This window comes from Talpa occidentalis, unplaced genomic scaffold (genome assembly GCF_014898055.3).
Source record: "Talpa occidentalis isolate TD23 unplaced genomic scaffold, MPIMG_talOcc4v2.1 talOcc4.7, whole genome shotgun sequence".
Taxonomy (NCBI): Eukaryota; Metazoa; Chordata; class Mammalia; order Eulipotyphla; family Talpidae; genus Talpa; species Talpa occidentalis.
Window position 1 is genome coordinate 106,553,947 of NW_023605083.1, and position 12,029 is coordinate 106,565,975.

The 12,029-nt window shown below is 40.4% G+C and overlaps 1 protein-coding gene across 1 annotated transcript in view; it reads right to left on the reverse strand.

Annotated features, from left to right (window-relative positions):
- Positions 1-12,029, reverse strand: part of AATF (apoptosis antagonizing transcription factor) — a 96,432-nt gene extending 84,403 nt beyond the window's left edge. The window contains exons 1-4 of the mRNA XM_037491863.2: positions 11,783-12,029; positions 10,567-10,758; positions 7,443-7,874; positions 6,874-7,011 (exon numbers count right to left, since the gene is read on the reverse strand). Of these exons, the coding sequence (XP_037347760.1) occupies positions 6,874-7,011; positions 7,443-7,874; positions 10,567-10,758; positions 11,783-11,873 (853 nt within the window). The 5' untranslated portion in view covers positions 11,874-12,029. The remainder of the gene's footprint in view (positions 1-6,873; positions 7,012-7,442; positions 7,875-10,566; positions 10,759-11,782) is intronic.

Consider the following 12,029-nt stretch of genomic DNA (forward strand, 5'->3'; position numbering starts at 1 on the left):
AATCATAGTTACAAAGTTTTCCTGACCAGAAACAGACAAAACATAGAATATATTTCAATGCTAAGTCAGCAGGTATTAGGTAAATATCAAACAGAAAGTTATCAAGAATGATTGCGACAGTTAGGAAAAATAAGAGATCAACACTACTCCATGGTCACAGATGAGAACTTAAATTGTTACAATCCTTCAAAGTTTGGCAATATAGTCCAAAACCTCTTTCTATAAAAAGTACAATCCCTTTGTCCCAGCAATTAATTGCATTTCTAGGGAATGTAATCTGTGCTTCCTATACAGAATCCACTAGGCACATGGGGTTACCGAGTGTTTAAAATGTGGCTACCCCAAATTTAGATGAGCTGTAAATGTAGGATATATTCCAGATTACAAATATGTAATATGAAAAAAAATGGAAAAAAATCTCAGTATTTTCATAGTAAGTACATATAAAAATACATTTTTTGGTATGCTGGGTTAAAAAAATATTTTTATTTTGTAATTTATAAAATATATTTTTGTTTTATAACCCAACAAAAACTTATTTTACCTGTGTTTTTTTTTTTTTTGGCCTTTCTTTAAAAATGTGATTTCTAGAAAATTTTAAATTACATATATAGTTTGCATTATATTTCTATTGGGTAGTGCTACTTTTAGACAAATTGCACAAATATGTATTACAGGATGTTTATCAAAGTATGCTTTATAAACAAAAAAACTAGAATAAACCTAAGCATCCATCAATACAGATTATTTAAATAAATTACAGTAAATCCATAAAATGGATTGCTCTCTAGCTACTGAAAGTGCTAATGTACATCTAAATATACTGACACAAAATGACATATTAACAAGAAATAATCTTACAAAATAGTACATATTTATTAGTTTCCATATTTATTTTTAAAAAGTGTGTGCAAAATCACAAAAAGAGATCTAAGAGGATATTTATCAAAATGGCCTCTGGGCAGCAGGTAAATCTTTATTTTCTTCGTTATACTTTATGTATTTTCTGTATTTTTGAAGTAAGCAGGACATAATTTTATAATCAGAAGAGCAAAGCTCTTTTTAAACAAAAATATCAATCTTAATCACATCATCTTGTTTAGATGAACTTTGGAGTAACAAGGTTCCTTACTCTACACAATGTTACACTTGGAGAAGCTTACAGGTGCCTTCATCCCAAGCAATAATCAATCCGGAGTAATTAAGAATATTTCAGAGTTCCACACATCATTTGTAAGAAAAAGTATTTGTTGAACTATCACTGAAAAAAATGTTCATGGATTTGTCACCAAAGGGTTAGTGGCGGCGGGGGGGGGGGGGGGGGGTTGCTGATAATATAATTTGCCTATAGATAGGGAACTGAATGGCAGAGGTACAGGGAGGGATGGAAAGAAAGATTTTTCTCTATATAGTTGGTAGTTTCTTTTCAATTTTTAACCGTGTGAATGTACTGCCTACTAAAAATAAATAAAATTTAAAAAACAAAACAGAGGGCCTCCCTGGTGGCGCAAGGGGTTAAGCACAGCACTGTGAAACTATCCGTAGAGTTTGATCCCTGGTAAGCCAGGGAGCTACTCACATGGTGCAGCAGACCTCTCCTTACTCGCCCACTGCTCCCCTCTGCAGTGTATTTCAGTCAGTTTTCCTGTTCTGCTCCCCTCTCTGTCTCGGTGAATTCTCTCACTCCCTGCACCTCTGGCCTGTACCCCAGTGCTTGTATGCATAAATAAATAAATCTTAAAAAAAAAGACTCCGTGATTGCCCGTGACTTTCTCAAGGGTTAAGAAGTTATTCTTGGGCCTCCCCTGGTGGCGCAGCGGTTGAGGGCTGGGCTGCGAAGCTGCCCACAGCCTCTGCAGAGTTGGTTCAATCCTCAGCTGCCGGCAAGGGTCCCACATGGCTCGCAGACCTCTCCTGCCCCCCGCTGCTCCCCTCAGCAGTGTATTTCGTCAGTCTGCTTGTTCTGTTCCCTGCTCTGGCTCTGGGGAATCCTCTCACCCTACCGCGCTTCTGACTGTACCCAGTGCTTGTATAAATAAATAAATAAATCTTTAAAAAAAAAAAAAAAAGAAGTTATTCTTTAAGGTGTCTATTAGTGCTGAAGTCAAATGAGCATTAAACATTTTTATTTAAGTCTATTCAAGTCAAAATAGTTGGGGGTTAGGGGAAAGGTTGGAGAGAGGAGAGGATATATATAACTAGACGTGGGAAGATGGGAGGAATGGATCTTTTTATTAATTTGTTAATAGGAAACTTTACTTTTAGGCAAGTAAAAAAAAAAAATGTAACATTTCCTCCATATTTGTATTACCTTACACTGTGTTCTTGGATTTTTTTGCTTATGGGAAATATCAAAATGTCAACCATTGTTTCTATTAAAGGTCTTTAATGATATTGCATTTTAGACCTGTAATGAAACATAGTGCTCGCTGCAGTTTGTAATGCATCTCATTAAATACATTAATAACATGCATTTCACTAAAAGGTCAACTTATTATGGCTGAAGTTTAGCTTTCATTTAATCACTTCATTGAAAGCCACAGAGCAAACTCTGAAAAAGATAGTATTGATAGAAAGTGTTACGAAAATGGTCTCAATTTTCTCATCCATTCAAGCCAGTTATGCTTATTAAGAAATCACTGTTAGTGTTTTTATGAGGGATACTGTATTGTGATTTTTTTAAAATCTTTTCTTTTAGAAATATATGCTGGAATATTTATGGATAATAGGATATTTGCTTTGATATCTGCTTCAAAATAATCCAGAAATAGGAGGAAAGTTAATACAAATGTACATGAAATAAGATTGGCTATGAAATAATTGCTTAGCTCTATGGTACATAACGGTCATGGGTAGACTGTACAATTCTATCTTTATTTAAAGTTTGATATCATGCACAATGAAAAGTTTTAAATAACTAATACTAAGCATTAAGTAACTTGCCGTCTTCCTTACATATTATTGCCACCAACATAAAGTTCTAATACTGTGAACTTTTTAAAAGAAAGCCAGAGGGGGAGAAAAAAAACTACCCTCTTGAAAGAAGTGGTTCTGTGCACAAAGGATCCCTTAATTTTGCTGAGGCCACATGACTTACCACCATAGACAACTAGGAAAAAGAAAAAAGTCTGAAATTTCCTCATAGTTCAAGAGCTATAATTACCAATATGCAAGAGCAAGGTGATTGAGGACTAAGTGCATGGTGCTGGGGAAGAAAAGAAGTATTTGTTGAACTCTCTTTTTAAAAAGCAGAATTTAATTTCTAAAAAGTAGAGTTTAATGTGAGATACAAAGGCCCTACTGCTCAGAAATGCACTATGGCTAGCACAGAGCTGCAAGTCTGCTTTTTTGGGGGCTGCAGTCAGGACTATGAGAATGAATGGCAGTTTTGAGATGGGACCTGAAGAAAATACAAACTGAGAACAGAATCTTAAATGCAATGAAACTGACACTGAAAGTATAAGAGTTTGAGATGAGAAGAATTCAGAAAGGTAGCAGAACCCAAATAACATAAGTAGTATCACCAAAGCCAATGGAAATATTTCAAGGAATAGTTAAGTGCTTCAGGGCAGCAGTAGCTGAGTTTGGCAATAAGGAAATCTCTGGTCACCTTTCCATAGTCATAAGAGGGAGAAGCTGAATTCTAAGTATTACAGGAGAATCTAATACTACCCATTTTCTAAAATAAAATGGTTATTTTAAATTACAGAAGGAATTTGAATATTGAAAAGAATTCAAAAAACACTGAAGATAGTAGGGATGAAGGTTAGTTACACTGGCCATCATTCACACAGTGGAAAAATGCCAAATGTATTTTTCAACAGAAGTTCTAACATTCATAGCATACTGTGTGCTGGCCACTGTGCTAATGCTTTGTATTGACTATGTCCTTTAATCCTCACAACCATATTATCTCCATTTTATTATGAAGTTAAATAACTTGTCCGAGGTCATATAACTAATCCATTGCTGCATGGATCTAAACCCAATTAGTCCAATTTACACTACTGGAAGATGAAACTGAAAAGAGATTTAACTGAAGACAATAAAGTCCAGTGTTAGTTTTGGGGTCAGTACAAATTCAGCCTACGTTCACATCAGCTATATAGTACAAATATCGTAGTTCATCTGAAGTAATGTGGCCAAAAAACTCTTCGTAAACTCTGTTTACCAATCCAGGGAAGTATACAACATAGTATGTCCTAGTCTCTTAAGAGGGCAAGAAAGAAAAAATAACCAGCTATCCTTCACATGTGCATAAATCACGGTTATTCTTGTAAACGCCACCCTTCCATTTTAGACTATATGATACCAAATAGTCCTTTCTTCTCCCTCCCTCCTTGACTCACCCTCAACTCACTCCAGATAACCTGGAGTTCACCAATGAGGCAAAGAAGCAAATGGTTAAGTATCAAAAAAGACAGATTAAAAAGAGCAGAAATGGGGGTTCAATTCTATGGTGGTAGATGGAAACCAGACTTGAGGTGGTGATCACGATGAAGACTAAACAGACGTTTGAAACTTATTAAGGCTATAATCCAATGCGACGTCAATAAACATTTTTAAAAATAAAGCAAAAAAGGGCTCCCTGGTGGCGCAAGGGTTAAGATGCAACCTATGAAGCTATCCGCAGCCTTACTCCCGGCCAGCCAGGGAGCAATCCACATGGCGCAGCAGTCTTCTCCTGACTCGCCCGCTGCTCCCCTCTGCAGTGTACTTCAGTCAATCTGCCTATTCTGTTCCCCATTCTGTCTCTGGTGAATCCTCTCACCCCCCCACACCTCTGGCCTGTACCCCAGCTCTTGTATGCATAAATAAATCTTTAAAAAAAAAGCAAAAAAGAACAGAACTGTTGCAAAATAAATGTTAAGTAACATTAAAATAGTTAAAGAAACTAAATGATATCTAAGAACAAGAATGTGTCCATTATACCTGCTACTGATTAACCTTTAAAACATCAACATTTTATGGCCTCCCCGGTGGCGCAGCGGTTGAGCGCTGGGTTGCGAAGCTGCCAGCAGCTTCTGCAGCGCCGGTTTGATCCCCGGCTGCTCCCCGGCCACCGGAGGAGGGTCCCACATGGAGCGCAGACCTCTCCTGCCGCCCGCTGCTCCCCTCAGCAGTGTACTTTGGTCCTTCTGCCCACTCTGGCTCTGGTGAATTCTCTCACCCTCCCATGTTTCTGACTGTACCCAGTGCTTGTATAAACAAATAAATAAATCTTTAAAAAAAAAAATCAATATTTTAAGATGAGTCAAGAAAAAAAAAAAAGGAAAGGCTCAAGGCAGAAGAGCAGTAAGTAACAAGATTGAATCTAAGACATTTAAGACCTCTGATCTAGAGCATCTAGGTCTCAATCTAAAACATATCAGAAATTAGGGTTATAGGGCATTAAAAATAGCATAGACGTGCTCCAAAAATCTCAATTTGTTGAAAAATCTCCAATCTGTCATTTATTTAAGGGAGGAAAGAAGGGAAGGGTGAGGAACATAACATAAAAGATCCATCTTAACAGTAGCTGCAGGGTTCCTGAAGGATTGCTCAAGCTTTTCACATAGGAAATAGACATATAAGCTAAAAACAGGGCCCTCGGAAGTAACTCCTAATTAACTGGGTATTTTCCTACAGGAAAAGCTGGCAAAATTCCCTACTCTAGAAATCCTACACATTTTCCTTCAATGGGTTAAAGTGATTCTACCTAGAAACAGACACCTTCTCAGATGCCTTCTCAGATCCCTTCAACTTTACCTCCATGATAAGAGCAAAGTAAGTTTCAAAGAGCAAATGAAAACACTAAGTCTCACCACGCAAGTAAGGAATAGCAATGCAACCACTGTGCCCCAATTCTGTGGTGCCACTGGGCACACAGCACACAGGAGGCAGTATGGTACAGAAGGAAGACGCCTGCACTGTAACAGAAAAGCTGGAGCTCTGTCTCTGCATCTTCGGACAACTCACTATTCCTAGCCTCAGTTCTCTCGCTGTAAAATGAGGAGACTGGGAACCAAATAAGTTCTAAACTCCTTCTCTTGTCTAAAATTTTTGGACTTTACAACATAGCGATTCTCTTTTGTATTCCCTCCCTCCACATTCATCACTTTGCCTCACTCTCTAACCCAAAAAGACATTAGAGTGAGATCATTTTAGCATCTTTTTCTAGAAACATCTCAAAAAAGAAAGGCATCTTTTAATCACATGATAGAACCAACTTAAATCAACTGGGTTTAGGCATTCATTTTACTCCTTTTGTTCTATTCCAATGGGTTTTTAAATAGTATTCTCTGGGCACTAAACAAGTAACTCTGGAAGCCAAGGGGAGAGGAAGGGGAAGAGAGGGCGGGTGAGAAAATACATGACTCAAAACCTAATCCATTTCAAAGCTGTCTTCATCTGAATCAATAATTATATTGCTACTTTTTTTTTTAGAGACATGTATTTTTATTTATTTATTTATTTGTTTATTTATTTGTTTATACATTCACTGGGTACAGTCAGAAGCGCGAGAGGGTGAGAGAATTCACCAGTGCCAGAGTGGGGAGCAGAGCAGGCAGAAGGACCAAAGTACACTGCTGAGGGGAGCAGCGGGCGGCAGGAGAGGTCTGCGCGCCATGTGGGACCCTCCTCCGGTGGCCCGGGAGCAGCCAGGGATCGAACCGACGCCGCAGAGGCCGCGGGGAGCTTTGCAACCCAGCGCTCAACCGCTGCGCCACCGGGGAGGCCCTATATTGCTACTTTTTAAAAACCACAATTTTATACCATATTATCACTATCTTCTCTTCTTCAACCTCTGCTGGTGCTTGCAAACACAATCCCAGTGCAGCCCAACACACCCCAGTGCTTCTAAGTATCCCAATAAAGCATAAGTATTCTTACTATTTTTTAGGGCACTGGCAAATTCTGGGCCACCTTTGTCCTTGAAAATAGGGAAAACATCTGGTTGAGGAAGCTGATTGGTGGTCAACAGAGCTTTTTGTAGTTTGATCCTTCCTTCCAAGAGCTGGTCCCAGAGTGCTGAAAAAGAGAAAAAGGAGAATTCCATTCCTCTGTATAAAATCTTCCTGAACAGGGAGAGGAGGAGGCAGGAAAACACACCAGCCTCTAAACAACACAGCTTTATTCCAGTTTCATGCCATGGAAACACTATTATAGGAGGTAAGTTCAGGATCTTGGAAGAAATATTTGCTACATGAGAGAAAGAATGCTAAAGCCCAGAGAGAGGAAAAAACACTGTTCAATCTTTCAAAGTTATTAGAAGACCAGAGCAGCTGAGTATAAATGGCCAGTGAAACACAGAGGAATGGGGTTTTAGGCTTCTAGGTAAGAGGGGCATGTCACAAACTAACTGGAAAGATGTAGAACAGAGCAAATGGCCAGAAACAAACAACAAGGATATCAAATTCAGACTCTTTGAAAAATAAGCCAACAGCAAACCATGTACAAACCTATCTGGTTCTTCACAGCTCTTCCTTTCTCTACTTCCTCAGACACTTTGACACTGGAGAAGGTCATCACCACACCATCGTCTTCACTGTTCCTCTCTTCAGCCCTGTCTTCCTCACTCTCACCGTCAAAGTCTTCCTCACCATCCCCTTCTTCCATGCCACTCTCATCTTCATCTTCCTCCTCCACACTGCTACCAAGGTCATCCATTCCCTCTGTAAATTCTTCAAAGTCACTGATGCCAGGGGCTCTGAAGCCGGGCGTTTTCTCAGCACAGTTTCTACTTTTCTTCCTCCAGGCCAGACTGGTGTCCCCATCATCACTGTACTCCTCTTCCTCAGCAGCACTCATGGCATCCTCATCAGATTCCTCCAGATCCAGCTCCTCTGAATCTCCATCTCCAGATCCTTCCTCCTCATCAGATATTTCCTTGCCTAAACAGGGAGGGAAAAAGGAAAGGGTAGATATTACCTTTACACAAATATCAACCATGTCTTTCATTTCAACTCAAGAATTAAGGCACCTATCCAAAAAATAAATAAGTACTCAATTCAACATTTATTTATTATACATCTACTATCTCCAAAATGCTAAGGGAAAGGCAAAAATGAATAAAACAGGGGAACTGCCCAAATGTTCTATTAGAACAGACCGACCTGTAAAAACTATAATACAGAAAAGAATTAAAAGTGCTTTGACAAAGTTTTGATAACCCAGAGGAGAGATAAATGTTAACTGTGGGGCAAATGAATTGAATAGAGGGCTATAAAAAAGTAGCCTTTGGTCAGACCCTGAGGAATGGTCAGATTTCAACTGGCGTGAGGGAATTACCAGTTTTCACAAACATGCATTTGAAAAATATAGTTTTTCATTAACTTTCTCAAACATACAATTTCTACCATACCAGCGCACCCTATTTATTAAATACTTAATAAGTACCTATTATGAGCCAGGCACAGATAAAAGTTAAGGAATGATATATATATAGGAACAGAATACTGTGTAGGGGGGGTTCACAGTATAGGAGACAACTATACTGTCTTGGACTCTTAAAGAGCTTACCACAATATCCAATACATGGTGAGAGTTCAATAAATATTACAATATTTGTCTCATGATTGATCTTCATGTTACAAAGTCAGTAGTACATAGTATATATAGTGAAGGAACCACCTAACTCTCCTGGAAAGGTGAGGGATGACTTCTTCATGTGAAGGAGACATCATACTTTTACTTATTCAACGTAACAACTCCTCAGACAGAGAAAGGGGTAGGCAAAGAGAAAACAACATTATGTAAAAGTGCACCTGAGTGCAGAATGATAGGAGATGAGCCTAGAAAGTTGTTCAGGGTTCAAATCAGGAGGGATCTTGTCATCCATGGGACGGAGCTTGAACTTGATCCTACAGTAAATGAAGTTTTAATTCAGGCTCCTGATTTTACGTATGCTTAGGGTATCATCTAACACAAGTATGTGCTGATTATCCAATCCCTCCCATTGCAGAACATAAAGGACCCATAATAGCCACATAAACAGCCAGAATAACTGTCAGACAGAGGGACCAGTTACCAAAACACAGAGAAGGCTGTCAAAAATATGAATACAAAAAATAGGTGCAAAAAGAGTAAACAGGAATAATCCTTTAAGTTCTTTAAATGTTTGCCATTTCTCAGACTGAGAAACATTCATACAAAGTAGTAGCTAAGAGTATCATGGATATCCTGGAGCAGACTGCCTTATAGCAGTTCTAGATCTTACACTTACTAACTATATCACCTTGAGCAAGTTACTTAACCAATCTGTCCCTCAATTTCCTGTAAAATGGGGAGTTACAACTTCATAGGGTTATTGGGAGGATTAAATGAGATGATACATGTAATGATGATAACATTTTTGAGGATTTATGTGTCTTGGACTCTTAAAGAGCTTACCACAATATCCAATACATGGTGAGAGTTCAGTAAATATTACAATATTTGTCTCATGATTGTCTCTAGGCAAAAGATATAAGATGAGCTTATCAAGAGCCCCCAGAACAACATCAAGGTCTAGATCATGGATAATATAAACAGACCAATAGTTTCTTTTATACCATCTGTGGGTTCTCAACATGGCACCTCTGATCTCTCAAAAGGAAAATAAATGGCATCCACCCCGTGATCACCATATCCAGCCCCTTCTTCTACTCTGAGCTTTGCTCACAATACAATGCTTTAAAAGTGTAAGGTCACATTCTCTTAACCCTCTTGCAAGGAAGAGGGAAAGATCATTTATTTTCATGGCAAAAAATGAATTTCACAAATTAATAAACAATTCAGTGCAAGATTTGAAAAACGGAAAGGGGTTCAAAATTCACTGAGGATCATGAGATGCAATGCTTTTTCCAATCTCCAAAATGCATTGTCTTTTCTCTCACTCCATTATAGGATGAACCACTAGTCTGAACATATTATGTTTTCTTACTCTGAGCTTTAGACTCCTTGTGAAGTAAGTACCTCCTCTGTCACTTACAGATACTAGACTCAGGGATTTTTGAAAGACAGTTTCTCTCTCATTTGCTGGCTACAGTAATTCCAGGACTCCTGGGCATTTTTTTTTTTAAAGATTTATTTATTTATATAAGAACCAGGGTACAGGCCAGATGCGCGGGAGGGTGAGAGGATTCACCAGAGACAGAACAGGGAACAGAACAGGCAGACTGACAAAATACACTGCTGAGGGGAGCAGCGTGCGAAACAGAAGTCTGCTTTGCCATGTGGGATTCTCGCTGGTTGGCCGGGATCGAACCTGCACTACAGAGGCTGCGGACAGCTTCACAGTGCAGCGCTCAACCACCTGAGCCACCAGGGAGGCCCTCCTGGACTTTTGATCAGTAGAACTGGGGTTTGCTTATCTTTCTGTGAATGACCCTAAGGGAGGTCTCCCCACCTATTATTTACAGATGTGCACCTACATCCATATGTTGACACTCCCCAAAAAGAAAAAGAAATTAAGTACCTCTGAGGCCCTTTCTAATGTCAAATCAATGATTTCTCCTAAGATAATAGGTGGGAACACACAAACTAGTCCTACAGAGATCAAGAGAATTAGGGAAGAAAGAATCTCATTCAAACATGTCTACTCACCAGATGAATCTGGCAAAGTCTGCTCCCAATGGTCTTCTTTCCAAGCTTTTCTAGATGTGGTCTTGCCAAAATACCTTTTATCTGTGTCCAAGAGGGAGGCTGATGCCAATTTTCTAATGCTACCCACTGCCGGGAAATCACCTTCCCCATCTTCCCCTTCATCAAATCTGTCAATCACTCTGGCAGCAGTAGCTGTGAAGGAGGAGGGGAAAGTAATCAGAATCTTCAGATTATAGGAAACTTTAATGGCAACCCCCGTTTAACCCTTTCAACTCATACCTGAATGCCCTTTATAAAAGTCCCACCAAGTTCCAAGAACAGGGAACTCATTACTTCTCAAGGTAGACTTATATCTTAGTGCTAAGCCTGAACAGAAAGCTGACTCTCTATGTCTACTAGTAGGATAGATTTCTATGCCTTGGATCATACAGAACTAGTCTCTATGTGTCTCCATCTGTGACAGTCACTCAAATATTTTAAGTCAGCCATCCTCATGTTTTAGCCTCACTCCATGCCAACCCTCAGGGAGTTTTCTTCGCTTATCCTGACTAAATTGCTAAGTTCCTTTAACTGATATTCCTCAGACACGGTCCAGCACTCACACTTGTCACTTTTGTACTTCCTTATTCTCCCTTTCTAACACTTCTGACTCAAGTCGAAATCAGGATTACTCCCAATGAGACCTTGAACATCAGCTTACAGAACAGCAATCTCATTTGTCAGTCCCTGATCAAGTGTCTTGAGGCCTAAAGGGGCTTAAACAGCCCCTACTGAAATCTATTTCTTCCTTCATTTTCCAAGAAAGTTCTTAGGGGCAGAAGGAGTTAAAAAAAAAAAAAAAACACAAAAACTTATGAGACTTCCTTCCTCTCATTTCTAAGGCAATGCCAGTAAAAGCATTTTGAACGCTAACTCCTAAGCAGCTCCAACGCTCTGGTTCCCTGCAACAACAGCCCTCGGACCAACAATTAATCCGAACCCGAGCTCCTAGCCCTTCTGCGCGAGCTCCGCCCACCCGAACATCAAGTCCCGAGTGCACGCCGGAAAGAAGCCGAAGCCCTCCACCAAAGCCGGGGCAACCCTCCCAGAAGGCAGCTATCCTCTGCCCAAGGGGAACGAGAGCAGGCCAGGCTGCGGGGCCCGGAAGCCTCACACGCTGCCCACGTCTGTACCAGGCCCGGCCCTGTATCCACACGTGGCCCCAGGCAAGCCTCACCCTCCTCCGGGTCGGCCTCAGGATCCACCTCGCGCGGCCGCGGGTTCAACAACTGTTCGAGCTGCAGCGCCAGGGGCTGCGACCCCGCCATCTTCACCCGCTCTTTCTTGCTCCGGGCCGCGCACGTGAATGTCAAACCTCGGTGGCCGCCCGGGCGCTCTCTCCCCTCTCGGTCTTCACGCCGGGCGTTCTCGGTCGGAGACTGCACAGCGCCCAGCTCGGAGTCGGCAACTTCCGGGAGGCGCGC